Consider the following 16958-nt stretch of genomic DNA (forward strand, 5'->3'; position numbering starts at 1 on the left):
GTATCTCCTCTCCCTGAGAAGAGCTCGTGAGGACGACTTTTCCTGCGTCTGCCTGCAGGACTTCCCCTCTGCAAGCGCTGAGCCTCAGGAACTGCCTTTTTGGAAGTCTCAGTGTGTCAGTCTGCCAGGGATTCACTTCTCAGTTTTCATTTTTATTTTATATATATGATTTATATATATATATATATATATAATATATAATTTAGATTTATTTTTCTTTATGTGTATGATTGTGTTGCCTGTTTGTGTGTATATCTGCACTCTGTGTGTGTGTGTGCACGTGTGGGCGCTTGTGCCTGTATGTGTTCATGGAGGTCAGAAGAGGACATTGAATCCCCTGGAAGTGGATTTAGAGTTGGTTGGGAGCCACTACATGGATTCTGGGAACCAAACCCAGGTTTTCTGCAAGAACAACACATGCTCTTTACAGCTGAGTCATCTCTTCAGTTCCAGATGCGTACACGTGCATCTTAAATGATAAAATTTTAGAAGTAATAGGGACTGCAGAAAAGTAAGGTCCACAGAGGTAGATATATCCTGAGCCACTTATCAAGTACCTGACATCTCTGACTAGAGCCCATGACCATCAGCCCTCCAGGCCATGTCCCCACCCATTCCTGAGTCTGAGATGCCTTGCCCAGGAGCCTAAGTACTTAAAAAAAAAAGACTGTTATGCCACAAGTCTTCCACCACAAGACAAGTATTTGTGGCCAGTTGGTGTTTGCAGGTGCTGTAGACAGTTACACAGAGAACTCCATGTGCCAGCTGCCAGGGCAAGACAGGGAGCAGCAGGTGAAGACAGGGCATTTCTGGAGGATACTGGTGACCGAGGAAGTTAGACTGCACAGCCAGCTGGTAACTGTTTTGTACAGATTAGCACAGGGGACTGGGAAGGCAGCAGACTGTCTTAGGGAAACCATAAAGGATGAGTCCTAAAAGTGATTAAGAAAAGGTGAACAATGCTGTAAGAAAGTGTCCAGAGCAGAACATGAAAATCTGCCTGCTTCCCCTTGCCCTCCCCAGCAGAAGATGATGTCACCTCTGGGTCTTTGGCCCGCTGGTCCCTCTTACATCCCTGGTGATTAGAGGAGACTTTTTTTTTTTTTTTTTGCTTTGCTCTTAGAGTCTGCTACTGATTGCTCTCCCTTGTTAGGGGATTTTAGGGAGTTAATTTTCTTTTTGTTTGTTTGCTTGCTTGTTTTTGAGACAGGGTTTGTTTCTCTGTGTAACTCCAAGGTCTGTAGACCAGGCTGGCCTTGAACTCAGAGATCCACCTGCCTCTGCCTCCCCAAGTGCTGGGATTAAAGGTGTGTGCCACCACTGCCTGGTGGCAATTTATTTTTGTCCACAGATATGTTTCGAGTACTTGCTGTATTTTCCTATGGCATCCTGATTTACTTATGACATCAGGTGTGGTGACAAGGGACCCTTACTCACTAAGCCATTTCCCCCTACCCTCTCCTCCCATCACTAACGTAACAACAGGCAATGATGCTAACAGCATAGGCACTGCTGTTTTCACAGTGCTTTATTATATACCAAGTGTTTTAGCCATGTTATTGTTTCTGATGACACCTCAGGTGGGAGGCTTTTTTTTTTTTTTTTTTTTTTTGAGAGAGAGACAAGGTCCTGTTATATAGCCCTGGCCGACCTTGACTCATGGCAGTCCTCCTGCCTCAGCCTTCTGGGTGCTAGGATTATAGGCATATACCACTATACCCAGGTCCATTCTTGTGGAGGAAACAGAGGAGCCCATGGGCCCTAACTCAGGAAGTAGCAGTGGCTGTATTTGAACTAAGATCCTTTCTGTTCTGTATATCCTGGGAGTTGTGCAAGAGCTGCTATTCAACTCTAGATGTCTGCTGTGGTCTCCTGTCTACCACCATGAACCATCCCCATTTAGTATCACCCACCACTGCCCTGCCAAAGCAGGAGAGTTAGTTAGTTCATTAGGGAGAGCTGGCCATAAGTCTAGAGTGAGCCCAGGAAAACCTGCCTTGCCTACCCCCTCTCCCCAGCATCACACAGGCTGCTCTGCCCTGACTGGCAGCCTGCATTAAGCATTCTACTCATCATCTCAGGGATGATGGAATCCTAACCTTTTCGGAGACACCGTGCTCTGTCATGAGCATTGCTCTTTTTAAAAGAGATTAATTCACTTGCCGCATTTTGTCCATTGGTGAAAATCACAGGGGAGAGCAAGGGTGGCTTTCTCTGGCCTCAGAGGCCCTTTCAGCCATTCTCAGCAGGCAGTCACCACCTCACCCCACCCCCAGCTGGCTCAGGACTTTGAAATGAGTGCCTGCTGGGCATTCACTTGTGAAGCAACAAAATGAAATAAAGAGATCTGGCCAAGATCTGGTTTGTGAAGGCCTAACTTTGGGGTCTGCTCTGTACTGGGGAAAAGAGGGGAGACTCAGTACCCTTCCCACCCCCACTCAGCACTACAAGAGGAAAAGTTGTGGTTGGGTTTGCTGTGGTGCTGGTGAGGTTAGCTGTCTCTGGCTGTTCATGTTCCACAACGTGCCAAATAAGATATGGCGCAGTTCCACCCGGAACTGGGAATTAGAGGGGCAAGGGAAGCCCCAGAGGGGAGTGGGCAGAGTGGGGATGGGTACTGAAAGGACTGTTTGCAGACCCGTCCAGCCTTCATACTTCTCTGTTCAGGTTCTCACTGTGTTGTTCAGCCTGGCCTTGCACTTACTATATGCCCCAGGTGTTGTTCTGGGATTATATCCGCTCCTGTCCGTCACAAACCACACACTGAAAATATCCTCTGTCTCTTGTCAGGCTGTTGTCAGAAGGTGCAGATGTCAACGCAAGGCACAAACTTGGCTGGACAGCACTGATGGTGGCAGCCATTAGCCGAAATGAGAGGTAAGAGTCTCCTTGCACCCAGAGCCACCTGAGCCAGGGCTCTGAGGACTGTGTTCCTGGCTGCTCGCCCATCCTTGCTGCTGCCCTGTATCCTTAGAGGCCAGGAGGCTGAGGCAGTTCAAGGTGCTGGGCCTGCATAGTGGATGCAGAGAGCCAAATGTGGTTTCAGACCCCAGCATACCATTCACTAGCTTTGTGACCTTCGGCAAGGCATTGGTGTTACCATTGCAGCCACGTGTGTAAGAGCAGAGTATAAATGGTTACGTATGTCTGTGTGAGTTGTTATGATCTTAGAAGCCTGCAGTGACTGACCCCATTGAAGGCTTTTAGTGGCTTTTTATTTGAAGGGTCTGGAGACTTCCATCCCTCCCTCCTGTTGGTGACTGCGATGTTTTCTTACCTGCTTTTTTCTTCTTTCGGGTTGTAGCTATCATGTAAAGATCAAAAGTAGGAACTGCAGAGATACACCGTCACTGAAGGGTATGAGGACCTGAGTTTGGTTTCCTAGCACCATGCATGAGCCAAGTTCATCTGCAACCCTAGCATGGGGAGGAGTACAGGGACAGACAAATGACCAGCAACTCTTTGGCCAGCCGCTCTGAGTCAGTGAGTTCACATTCCATGAGGACCCTGCCTCAAAATATAAACTGGATTAAGCTGGGCGTGGTGGCACAGGTCTTAAATTCCAGTATTCAGGAGGCAGAGGGTGGTGGATCTCTTGAGTTTGAGGCCAGCCTGGTCTACAAAGCTAGTTCCAGACAGCCAGAACTACATAATGAGACCCTGTCTCAAAACTAATAATTAAACAAATAAATCAACAGACCTAACGTTTGCCTTTAGCTGTTCCCACCCAGGCACGCACACACGCACAGGCACGCACATCACGCCAGAAGTAGCTCATACTTGTAACTTTTATAGCCACTCCACAAAGTAGGTAGTTAATACTCATGTTGTGGTTGAGAAAACTGAAGCTCAGAGAGAAAAGGTGATTTACCTAAAGGCAGGTTAACCCAGCATGCACAGGGTGCACTGTGTTCTGTCTGTCAGTGCTCCAGCCCAGGCTGTTCTGGTTTCTGCCATAGGGTATCTAGAAGGCTGGTGGAAAGAAGTGTACAGTCTTTCTAACTATAATTATATGAAAGAAATTATACAACAACAAAAAAAATGTTTTTAGACTTTTTCATCCAGTGCTGGGGATTGAACCCAGGGCTTCAGGCGTGCAAGGCCAGCCTGTACCACTAAGACATGCCAGCTTTTAAGGGATGTTCTCAGAGAAGTGCTGGACTCTTCAGTAGCAGCTACTAGTTGGAGGCATCAATTTTAATCCTCCCCTAATTCTTGGGTTGTGTTTTATCTTTTTAAACATTTTTCATATAAGTATATATTGTTTGTTGTACATTGGGCATAGCTCCAAACTCTTCCTTTCTGTTCTTTTGTTTTTTAACTGATGCTAGAAATTGAACCCAGGGTCTTCTTTGGGGTGGAGGTAGGAGTTGAGATAGCAGGCTATCTTTGAGCTTCTGATCCCCCTGCCTTAGATCCCCTCTTTAGAGCTGGGATTTAGGTTTGTGCCACATGCCCATCCTCATTACTAGCATTTGCTTTTTTGTTTGTTTGTTTGTTTGTTTGCTTTGTGTTTGTGTTTTGTTATGTTGCTGTTGTTTTGTTGGGACAGCATCCTCTGTGTAGCAGCCCGGCAGTGCTGGAGTTTGCTGTGTGGGCCAGGCTGGCCTTGTGCTCACAGAGAGCCTCCTGAGCGCTGGGGCTAACGGCGTGCGCAAGTACTGCCAGGCCCTACTGTTTGTTTTAAAATGTGGGTGAGAAGGTTTTATACAAGTGTGTGCACATGTGTGCAGGCTCACTCATCGATGCATGTACAAGTGGACCTGGACATCAACACTGGCTGTCTTTATCACTCCTCATTGTAGTTTTTGAGGTGCAGTCTCTCACTGACCTTGCTGATTTGACTGACTGGCTAGCCAGCCCCTGGATCCACCTGCGCTGCTTCCTCCAGCACTGGAGTTACACAGTGCCATCTCTCACATGACGCTGAAATCCACAGTTGGGCCTCATGCTTGCCCAGCGAGCACTTTACCCCTGAGCCAGCCGGCTACTAGGTTTTGAAGCATCCATTCTGTGCCCTCTTCTTCCTTTTATTATCTAAATGGGATAACTTTTTATTAAGAACACTTGTCTGGTTGTGTTTATTACGAATGTTTGGGATCGCTGCTTTCTGCTAAGTACTTCAAATACCGTCAATGGTAGACAGATCTCTGCCTATACGGAATTGGTTGGGAGCCAGGTGTGAAGGGAGGGTAGAAAGGCCCTGCCCCAACTTTCAAGGCTGACGGCAAAGGGCTTCTCTTGTTTTAGATGTCTGCAGCCCGTGGGCCGGGAGTGTGGCTCCCCCTTAGGCATCAGCTTAACGTGTTAAGTCCATAGGGACCTAGAACATAATCGCCTCAGATCTTTAAGGAGCTTAACTCCTCACCAGTTGGGATTTCTGAATGTATTTCTTTTGTTTAGTCTTAAATAGGAAACGCAGTGCCATCACTGTAGATTTTATAAGTATGCACAGAAGCTTAATTTAAGGTTTACTCATTTATTTTATTCATAAAAAGGATGTAAAGGGACTTAATTAAATACATACACACACATATATCAGAGGCTTAAAACTGGCTCAAGACCAAAATAATATTTTTAAAAAGAAAGATAACTGTATCAGGATATTGAACCAGAGGCTTTCTTTTTCAAAAGCAGGTTGTTTGCATAAACATAATACCGAGAAGGTGGCAGCTCCCGAGCTCCCGCTATCCAGAGAGTAACCCTTAAGTCATAGTTAAAGGAGTTCTGATTTTACCCAAGTGGGAATGTGCTGTGCTAACTGGGAATTAGATAACTAAGGAAGCCAGATAGTAATGTGGAGTTTTCAATTTTCTGGAGAGACTTTGTTCTCAAGTTCTTTTAATATCATTTTATACATCTAGCAAACTTGGTAACCATCGCGTGTCAGACGCTGATGTGCTGGGTCACATGATTTAAAAGATTTGAGAGAATAAGCAAGTATCACTTGAGGGAGTGGAAACATGGATTGCCAGTAAAGTCTGGCTGTGTAAGTAAGAAGACCCACCTAAACTGGCAGGAGAGTATGCCCAGCTGCCTGGATCTCAGCCCGGGGAAACAAGAATGGCAGGTCCCTAGACCTTGCTGGCCTGCCCTGCCAGGCTCCACGCACACAGGTTGATGCTGATAGCAAGGACTTAAGTAATATAATGGCCATTGTCCTCAGTAGTCAAAGACTTCTAACACTTGTCAGGATCATTTTTTGCTCAAGCCCTAGTAACAGTTGGAGCAGAGTTTTAACAGCGACAGTAACTGCTTCTCAGCCCTTAATGAGCCTCCTGCCACAAGACGCGCTGGTTAGCCTGGGTTCAGGGTGACCCATTCTGCGTTGCACTCTGACCCATCCAAACTAAAGGCTAAACCACATGGTCCTGGGGTGATCACTTGGACCTAGAATAGCCTTTACCAGCTAGTGCAAATATAAGGAGCTTTCAATGAAATTCAATTAGTTTTTCTTTAAGATGGAAAAGAAATCCAATTTTACCAAACACGGACAGACGGTGGACAGCACTTTGATGTTACAACCTCTCAGTGATGCTTTACTTAGTCACAAGTTCATAAGCAAGAAGGCTTAATTACTTGGGGAAACACAGGATTAAAGCTAGCACAATGTCTGAGTATCCGTTGTCCAGCGCCTTGATTCGAACCCGGGCACCCAGTTCGTGTGTGGTGGAAACTTTGATGTGTGCGGTGACAAGCTGAAAGTCATGACCCGCTTGGAGAAGCTCCTTCAGATGGCAGTTGCAGGATATGTAGGCGGAGAGGCGGGGTCTGCCAGGCCTGTTTGCTCAACTTTGATGTCCAAGAAGCCACAGGCTCTACTGTTTGCTCTTTCACTGGAGGATGGATTGGGAGCCTCCTACCTTTCCCAGGGGACAATAGCCACCAATGGAGTGTGACGACTGTTGACCATTCCAGAAGCCTGGCGAACCAGAACAGGGCTTTGGGAAGTGTGGGAGGCGGGGGCGGGGGGGGGTAAAAGCTGTTTTTAGGACAGTCATTTCTCCAGATGTAGCTTTCAAGTCCTGGGGTGGTTGGTAGCACGCAGTGGAAATAAAAAATAGTCTTCAGACACCAAACACAGCTTGATCTTAAGGCCCAATAGGCCAAGGGTGTTGGCAAGTTTGTCTTTCTTATCCCCTTCATCAGCGTCTATGTGCAGAGAGAAGTGGTATCGTTTAAAAAAGGCATGATTTAGATCATTTTAGTTTCAGTTCCCCAAACAAGCTGTGAAAACATGTCTGATATTAGAGTATAGAAAGAACTTTTACAAATCAGTTAAAAGACAAGCAACTGCTGGTGTGGTGCACGCCTGTAATCCCAGCACTCGGGAGGCAGAGGCAGGCGGATCTCTGAGTTTGAGGACAGCCAGGGCTACGCAGAGAATCCCTGTCATGAGTGGGTGGGTGGGGAGACAAGTAATTACATTTTTTTTTAAGTGGCCAAAAGACTTGACATGTTTCACTTAAATAAGGGGTAGGTGGAAATGTTGCAAAGCTGTGAAAAGAATGGCCATGCAGTTTATTACAAAAGGAAAGCGCATGTCTGCCGCATGGTACAGAGATACCAACTCCTTAGAGAAATAAGGTACTTGGCCTAGAGAAATACGACTTCTATGCCAACATCTGTAGCTGTTCTATTCTTAGAACAACTAAAACCTGGAAATCACTCGTGTCCATCAGGTAGCAAACGGACAGATTGTGGTACATCCATACAGTCGAATAATACCCCTAGTTTAGGGTCGAAGGCAAGGGAGGCTGGAGAGACGGCTTAGTATTCAAGAGCACATACTGCTCTTACAAAGGACTTGAGTTCATTCCGTTCCCAGGCAGCTCACAAACACCTGTAACACTGGCTCCAGGTGATTGAGCGCCTTTTCTGGATTCCACAGGCATCTGCACGTTCCTGCCCTCCACATAACATAATTCAAAGTAAATCTGTTCTTTCAGTTGAGGTCTAACTAGTCACCCCAGCTAGCTTCAGACTCACAGAGCTGTTTTCTCTGCTTCCTTTAAAGGTTTGCACCACCATGCCCCTGGCAGTAAATTTCAGCCTTTTTAAAAAGAGAACAAGGGGTTTAGGGTAGTGGCTCAGTTGGTGAGAACACCTGCTTGTGCAAGCGTGAGGACCTGAGTTCTAATCCCAAGTGCCCACATTAAAAAAAAAAAAGAAAAGAAAAAAAGCTCAGTTATGAGTGCATATCCACATCAGCATAAATCAGTCTTGAAGGGTTGGAGACTGGCAAATGCCTGGAGCTCACTATCTGGCAAACCCAACTGAAATGCCACCTTCAGGTACTGCGAGAGACCCTGTCACAAGGGAATAAAGCAGAGTGTGCAGAGGATGACGCCTGACACCAGGTCCTCCTCTAGTCTCCGCACATCCACAGCTGTGCCCACCTGCACACAGGGGGACAGGAGCTGCTCAGTACATGCAACAACAAACAGAAAGCTTTCTCCAGGAGCCTTATGCTGAAGCAGAGCCTACACCAAAAGCCACCTACTGTAAAGTTCCATGTGTGTCATATTCTGGAAAAGGTAGCTGGTGTTCTAGGGACAGAAATCAGATGAGTCCTTGGGTTCAGGAGAACAGAGGGTGTAGAAGGACCTTTTGTGATGGTGGAAATATTGTCTTAATGATTGTGGTGATTACATGTGGTTATCTACATAATTATCAAATTGCATTAAGTCATACATCTTAAAAAGTTGTCCTTGACTACGAAGTGAGGTCAAGGCCAATCTGGTTACATCTACATTGAGACCCTGACTTAAAAAAAAAGTTATAAATCTTTAAAAGTGTGCATATTAGAATAGATGATACTTCAAAGCATGAATACTTCAGTAAACCTGACTGTGTCATCCCAGAGCTGAATATGGTGGATCACATCTACAATCCCAGTGTTTGAAAGGCTGAGGCAGAGCGAGTCCCACAAGTTGGAATCCATTCTGGGCCAGCCTGGCCTAGAGTGAAATCTGACTTTAAAAAGGCAAAATAAATAAGGCGTAGGCACCCCTGTAATCCTAGCACTCGGGAGACAGAGGAGGATCACACCATAAGTTCAAGGCCAGCTGGGGCTATGTATAGTGAGGGCCTGTCTCAAAAAACAGCAGGTAAATTGCTATAGATGAATAAACAGATAAGTGAATACAGGCTGCCGCCTTCTCTAATAGTCCTTATCGGCTGTGGCCGATGGTGTGCTTAGGGTGCCTGCTTGTGGTGTCAGGGTTAATGCAGATGGTTTCCTGCAGTGTTTTGAATTCTTTCTGTCGGCGCTGTCCAGCGATAGAGTACTGTGTTCTATGGTTAGTAGAGAGTGGAGATCAGTGATTTCATGACGGATGGCTACTGATGAATCATGAGAATCACCTTTGGCAGAGAATGAATGGGGTTTAAGTAAGCTCACAAGGTATATGACGCCTCATTCCTGTGAGGAGAAAGTCTGGGCTTAGGCAGGGGTGTGGCTTTTCCTCCACCACCCTTGGGCTCCAACCCTTAGGCTGCAGGTTAGTGAGACCCCTAAACAGTGAGGCTGTTACTGTGATCCTGAAGAGGCCCGTGTTGTAGACATTCAGGTTTGAGTCCTTTTGGGCCTGCCCTACAGATGCTGCCTCAGAGAAGGTGAGAAGCCGAGGCAGAGCGAGGACACCAGCAGAACTGTTTAAAATTCCCCAGGAGAGCCTCCCTCCTCCTCTTGCCTTTGCCCACCCCCATCCCCAAGTGCACTTCATCAGCATCGGAAGGACTGGTTCCCGGCACTGCCTGCCCTGCTTGGCTGGCGTCCCTGAGGAACCGAGCTAATGAGTGGCTAACACGCATTTGCCAAGGCCTTCCTGGATGTGGTACCTGGGCTTTGTTAATTTTCAGATGCTGCCATCCTTGGCTGACGACCATCTAATTTTCTTTCAGAGCAGTCATTTATTTTTAGCTTTAGCATTTGCTTATTTTCCCTCCACCTCACCCAGACAAGGAGACCATTAAGGCCTTTCTGTAAAAACCAGCAGTCTCAGCCAGGTTGCTGTCCTACAGGAAAGATTCTATAGGCCTCTCCCTCGGGCACCCAGAGGCTCCACAGGTGGTCTTGGCACCAGCAGGCCAGTGTTGTCCTTGCTGGACTTCTGGCAGCCTCCTTTGCTGCTGCCTGGATCAGAGGTAAAACAGGCTAGAAGGAGGGGCTGACAGGATCTAGGACCAGGGAATGCTAAGGGAAGACTCTTGGCGTTATAGTTTTTATTGCTGAGATGAAATACCACGACCAAAGCAACTTAGGGGGAAAAGGGTTTATTTGGCTTACACTTCTACATCTGGTTCATCACTGAAGGAAGTGAGGACAGGGACTCAACAGGGCAGGAACCTGGAAGCAGGAGCTGGTGCAGAGGCCATGGAGGGGCACTGACTACTGGCTTGCTTCCTCTGTACCTTGCTCAGCCTTTCTTATAGAGCCTGTAGGACCACCATCCCAGGGATGGCACCACCCACAATGGGCTGGGCCCTCCCACATCAATCACTAGGTAAAAAGTGCCCTACAGCCAGATCTTATGGAGGTGTTTTCTTAATTGAGGCTCCCTTCTCTCAGATGATGTTAGTCAGGTTGACTAAAAACTATTTGTGTCAAGTTGACGTAAAACTATCCAGCACAAATACCCTGGTTATAAGCATTGGCCACCTTTCTCCCGAGTGACTGCTTGTCTAGCATAGGTATGTCCAGTCTTCATCTTGGGATATCCACAAATGCAGCCCAAGACATTTGGAGAAGACAACATCATCTCTCAGTGTTATAAGGTTGGACATCCCTAGCTAGTATGTAAACAGTTGTGGGCTCTAGAGTCAGTTACCTGTGTTCAAATTCAAACTCTGCTTCTTACTTGGCAAGTTATTTAACTTTTACGTGCTTATCTCGTCGTCTGTAAATAGGATAATAAGCAGGTCTACCTCAACGCTGTGAGGTTTGAAAGTCTAACTATGCATAAGCTGTGTAGAGCAGTCCCTGGCATAGAGTAGGCAGTGGTGAGGTTAAGGGCCTCCATTATTATTCCTGGCTTCCCCAGAAGGGCCTTCAGGTGGGCCTGCCTTAGACGCAGTGGCATTGGCACCTGTCTCAGTAACTCTTAGATGACTAAGAATCAGTAGGACTCTGGGATTCTCTTTTCACTGCTTTCCCCCTGAGAAGCTGGCCTGTAACAAGGGACCCCTGAGTAGGATTCTTGCTGTGTAGCTGGCTTTGTCCCAGGTGGCCCTCTGCCCAATGCAGGACAGTGCCCAGTATTTCCCAGCAAGGAGGGTGGGCAAGGGTGTTGGCCAAGTGCCTGGAATGCTAGTACCATGCTCCAGAAAAGTGTTCAGGGCTTGATGTTTCTCCGCTGCTGCTGCTGTGGCCGATTATCTCTGAGTAACAAAGAATCATTTCTAATCCCATTTAGAATCGTTGCTCATGATAATCCTGTTTTGTAGTAATGATATTCCAATTGCAGCATGCTCCCGTTTCTAGTTTGGCAGATGCATGCCTCGACCTCAGGCAACCCAAGACACTGCTCAATGGAAAGCTGCGCCAGCTCATTTGCCTAACATGACGGTATCAGTCTCCACACCCCCTTCAATTCTGTACCCTACCTGGGGTGGTGTGTTCAGTGCTCTTTCTTCTGTAGAGTGTCAGTTGGGGCAGGGAGGCACCCAGTGCCATCTGGTTGAGCTGCGGAGGAAAGGCTTGTCATTTTCGAGACTGTGATAGGGTCCACACCCATACCTCCTCTCTAGGAGACATCATCCAGTGTGTCTGTGCTGTAAGCTGCTTATCTGAGCAGGGCTGCAGGGGCAGGGTCTAAGTTAGAAAGGGCTGATGTGCTGAGTTCCAGTGGGGAGTTAGACAGGGCTGATGTGCTGAGTTCCAGTGGGGAGTTAGACAGGGCTGATGTGTTGAGTTCCAGTGGGGTGTCTAGCTGTCTCTTGTGCCGTCTATCTACATGAATAAAATATGTTGTAGGAAGCAACATATTTACGTTAATAAAGGGTGAATAACCTTTTTAGTTGTTTCTATATGAACGGATAGAAGACTACAGAGCCAGTCAAGTGATGGGCCATGGGGCTGTGTTCTGTTCGGTAGCTATATGTCACTGATTTCATTGAGGCCAACCAAATTGGCAGATTAAATGATGTGCAAAGACATACTGATAGGTTAGATGAAAGAACATTGTCTCAGTGGGCTAAATCAGTTAGCTACGGTTAAATCAGTGCTGGCAAAAATTAGTGGGGTGGGAGGTTTAGCTCACGGTTGTAGTGTTTCTATTTCATGTATAAAGCTTTGGATTCAACTCCCAGCACTGCAAAAAAGAATTCATGTATGTGTGTGCATGTGTGTGTAAGTGAAGACTAGAGATCAACATATGGGATGGGGAAGAGGAAGAAGATATGGAGCGTCTTGTGAAGCTTAACGTCATGCAGGATGACCTGGAGTCTCTGCCTTTCTTGCTTCAACCCCAGCTGCTCAGCATCCATCTTGAATACAGCTGGTCCATCCCAGCCCCAACTCACACCAGTCTTCCCTTCTCTACCTTAAGCAATGTGAAGACCTTCACCACTGCAGCTACTGAAACCAGAAAGCAAGCCTGATCAATGCAAGTGCTCTCCCTCGCTGGGGCCTGAAAGCAGCAGCTCACTGGCAAGCACTCCCACTTCTAATCTAATTACTGCCCGATCAACAAATTAATTAGCTGTGGCTCCAAAGGGAATTCCCTGAATCCCAGGAACTGCCACTTGGGGGCCACTCTCCCAAGCATGTCCTCAGTTTTGTCTAGGAATTGTCTGCAACCTGGAAAGGGCCTGGTGCTGAGGAAAGTAAGATGCAGGTGTTCTTCAATTCGGAAGATCAAGTTAGGACTTAGAAATTTTAAGTTGAGGAGATTTTCTAGAAGGAATAACCTTTGCAACAAATAGCCCAGCTCAGTGTGTAGATAGAAGTAGATACTCAACTCCCACTTAAAAAGCCTGCCAGTGTGGTGGTGCACGCCTGTAATCCCGTCACTCCGGGAGGCGGAGGCAGGCAGATCTCTGTGAGCTTGAGGCCAGCTGGCTCTACAAAGCAAGTCCAGGGCAGCCAAGGCTACACAGAGAAAAACTTGTCTCAACAAAACAAACAAGAAAGTTACTTGTCCATGTATTAGTTTGACTTCGATCAAGTCCTAGCATGTTTCAACCACATTCAACTCCATCCCCCAGTGATACTTGCTTCTGGGCAACCTCCTACCACTGCAAAATGCTCCGATGAACAGTCTTTTGTATTGTCCTTTATGATCCTGTATGAGATTTTCTCAAGGAAATATGTTCTCAGGAGCAGATGTGTTGGGTCACAGGAAGAACACTTTAAATGATGAAGTGTTACAGGAGAAGTTTCAATAAAGCATGGCTGCAGCAGTCTATGACACTTCATGAAGAATCCCAGATCCCCATGTCTTCACCGGCACTTGGTATTTTTCAGCTTTCTAACTTTTGTCCATATGTTGCGTTTAAATAAGTATTTTGTTATTGCTTTAGTTTGCATTGCTCTAATAACAGATGAACTCGAGAACTCTTATATGCTTTCTGATCTGTTCTCTGGTGTCCTCTTCTGGAAAGTGACTTCATATCCTTCCTCTGTTTGTTTTGCTTTGTTTTCTCTTACTCTGTCATAGCTTGTCTGTTCACATCTAAATTGAAGCCAAGTGTTTGCTACAGACTGATAGCTGAGAATCAGTGTGAGGAAGTGAAGGCTCCATAGTACACCTCTCATTCTATAGACATACTCTGCTTCTTTGCCTTGGTAAGAGAAGTAAGTCATCTGGAGATGATCTAGCTTTGAGATAGGCAGATCTTTCTATAGACCACCAGAGGCCATATCCTGAGCTGCCTAAGAGAATTGCTAATAAGGGTTGAGTAGTTCCTTTGAATAAAGACTGAAGGCTAGAGAAAACCCTGTTGAATTGAATGATGTCCCCTGCCTCCTTTGGTCAAATGATGAAGGTAGGGTGTAGGCCACACCCTGTTTGATACTAGCTGCGTATATTTAATGCAGTGGTGGCTGAGCCTCCTGCAACCCGGCAGCCAGCATGCCGGCACCACAGCAGAGGTCCCAGTTAATCCTTAGGAGACCCTACCTACCACTGTGCTGTCAGCTTTTGTCCTTACGCTTCATGCTAGCTCACCCACCTTTTCCTGTGCTCACCTCTCCTCCCACTCAGGCTTTGGACCAGGGAGTTTTTCCATAGCAGAAAAGAAGCAGAAATCACTTCATTCCTAGCATCCCTTCACTGCTGTGAACTTCTTGGCAATCTTTGTACCTGGCTTACAGCTAAGCTTGCCTTCAGCGGCCTTGTACTTGCCTTCTCTAGCCTGGCTCACCCCTCCAGCCTGTCTAAGTTGCTGTAGCCCACAATGAGCATCTTTGGTCATCTGAGCTAGAGGTAAATAGTTTTCTAGCCAAGGCTCTGCTGGCTTCCATGAGAAGGCACTGACCAAAGATCTGGTGCTCTGTGCTAGGTACTTTGTAAGATATGACCATTGCTAGAGAGAGAACTTCATAGCCATCTGGCAGCGTGTTTGGAGCCATGGGTGATACGGAGCAGCCTCATTTGCTTTAGGCCTGTCTTCCATCAGTGGGGCTGCCTACCGCCTTTTGAGTTTTATCAGAAATGAAGGGAACCTTCTCAGGGTTGCCAATGAGTCACTGTCTTGGATTGCTTGCTCTCGTTAGTCTCCCAGTTTTGAAGTGAATTGCCCATTTCTCTGATTGGGTTAGCAGGCCCAGGGCCGGTCCCAGCCACTCTCCTCTCCCATCCTGCCAGGCTACTGTCTGCCCGCCAGGCCAAGGGCAGCATACACGGTTGCTTGGACACGTCCTGCAGCCTGCAAATTGGACAGATGGAATCAATACTCATGAACCTGGAGAGGCCGAGGTAGCACAGTTAGTGACACTGGCTGCCTAGAGGGACAACCTGCCATGAGAGGAGGGTGTGATTGGATAGTGATTGGACACAGCAGCTGAGGATTAACCAAATCATGTCCCTTTGAATTTAGATTGACAAACCCTCTCATTTGGACTTGAAAACATGTCAACTTGTACAGACTGTAGAAGAGCTACCTACTTTGTGTAGGCCTGTATTCACGCTGGCTAGTTCAGGCCCAGATTCAAGTTATTGCTGTGATTGTGTCAGCCAAGAGAATAGGCTATGTCTCTCCAGATAGATGCAGGCACTATGGAATTTACTTTGCTCATAGTCTGCTTCGAGCATTGCTATCTCCTGTTACTCTGGTGAAGGAGAGGAGGCTCTAAGCCGAGTGCCTTGCCCAAGTCACCTTCTCTAAGTGACAGGGCTGCGTTTGGGCTCTAGGTCCCCGTGTAGTGCCACACTGCCCACTCCTCAGTTTGAGTGTTTTAGCTCGTACTTCTCCAGACTTCCCTGAAGCCCAGCCACAGGATCAGGTACACAGGAGTGCGTTTGTTGTTGAGTGCTGTCCTCAAGGCCTTGCACTCATCGAACGCAGCAGTGGTGACGTAAGGTTATAAAGTGGTGACTTCCCCCACCGCCAGGGCTAGCAAGGCAGCTCAGCAGGTAAAGGCTCGTGTGCGTGCTGTGACACATAATAAAGGAACTTGAAGTTTGAAGTGGGAGAGTTTAAATTTTGGAACCTTTACAACTATTAGTTATCAGCCTGCGAGAGAGTTTTCCCTCTACTTCTCTGGAAGTGGGGGCAGTAGGCTTAGAAGTTCTAGACCAGTCTTGGCTGTGTAGCGCCTCAAGAGACTGACTCAAAAATAACAGATTACCTTTTTTCTTTTCTTTTCTTTTCTTTTCTTTCTTTCTTTCTTTTTTTTTTTTTTTTTAAGCAGTATCTCACACTTATAGGCTGGCATCAAATTTCTTGCACTCCTCCTGTCTCAGCCGACCCAATGTTGAGTTTCCTGGCATGAGCCATCAGTCCTGGCATTTGTTTGTTTGTATACCAGGCTTGCCTTGAACTCACTGTATAGCTGAGGATGACCTTGGACTTTGGATACTCCACGTGCTGGGATTAAATGTGTACTCACAGAGTTGTATTTTATTTGATGGGTTGTTACAAATTTTATATAGACATACAAATATTATAAACAAAACTTATCTGATAGTGTACTCTCTCACCAGAGTGGACCTTCATCCCATAGTAAAAACTCTCAGTTCCTAACTTTGCCTTATCTCTTCAGTCTTCCTCTAAAGAAAGACACTTATGTAATTATAACAAGTCATAAGCCATTATTGTTGTTACTGGCCTCTTTGTGCCCAAATTGTTCCAGAAATTACTGAGCCAGGTGTGGTACCTGTTGAAGATAACAGGGTTCAAACCAGGTGATACATGGAAAAGCCATCAGCACTGCTGGTTGCAAATGCTGGAAAACTAAGAGAGGAAACTGGAACCGAGGTCTGGCTTTTTAATAGTTCTGGTAATCCCAGGGATTTGTTTGATACACCTGACACTTATGCCTTTCGAAGTGTTAACTGTTTTGAAGGTCAGCTGGAAAAAGTAAAAATTACCTTTCACTAAGAGAAAGTCTGACAAAGGACATTGATAAGGAATTCATGAAACAGGGAACAACAGACTATTCTGCCTCGTTTTTAGAAATTCAGCTTGACTAGGAGTCAGAGAAATAAAAGTTAGAGCAGCAACGTGGCTCCGTGCTCTGCTCTAAAAAGAGAGGAAGAACACACTTCTGAGGAAGGTGGGCACCGCTCCTGTGTGCCTCACACTTGCCCATGAAAATGAAGCAGTGAGTCCAGACTGATACTTAGCGAAGTCCTTTGAAATGCTGTCCTAGCCATGCCTGGTGCCTTGTGCTCCCATACAAGCACTCAGAACCTGAGCTGGCAGGATGATTGTCACGAGCTTGAGGCTAGCCAAGGCTGTGTTGCAAGCACTTGTCTCAGTGGGGAAAACAAAGAACTCCTTATGCTTTCTCC

General features: G+C 46.5%; 1 protein-coding gene across 1 annotated transcript in view; it reads left to right on the plus strand.

Moving 5' to 3' along the window:
- Positions 1-16958, plus strand: part of Clpb (ClpB family mitochondrial disaggregase) — a 122744-nt gene that overhangs the window by 18049 nt on the left and 87737 nt on the right. Inside the window, exon 3 of the mRNA XM_021640970.2 lies at positions 2791-2877. Within this exon, the coding sequence (XP_021496645.1) occupies positions 2791-2877 (87 nt within the window). The remainder of the gene's footprint in view (positions 1-2790; positions 2878-16958) is intronic.

The sequence above is a fragment of the Meriones unguiculatus genome, chromosome 14 (assembly GCF_030254825.1).
Source record: "Meriones unguiculatus strain TT.TT164.6M chromosome 14, Bangor_MerUng_6.1, whole genome shotgun sequence".
NCBI classification, from domain to species: domain Eukaryota; kingdom Metazoa; phylum Chordata; class Mammalia; order Rodentia; family Muridae; genus Meriones; species Meriones unguiculatus.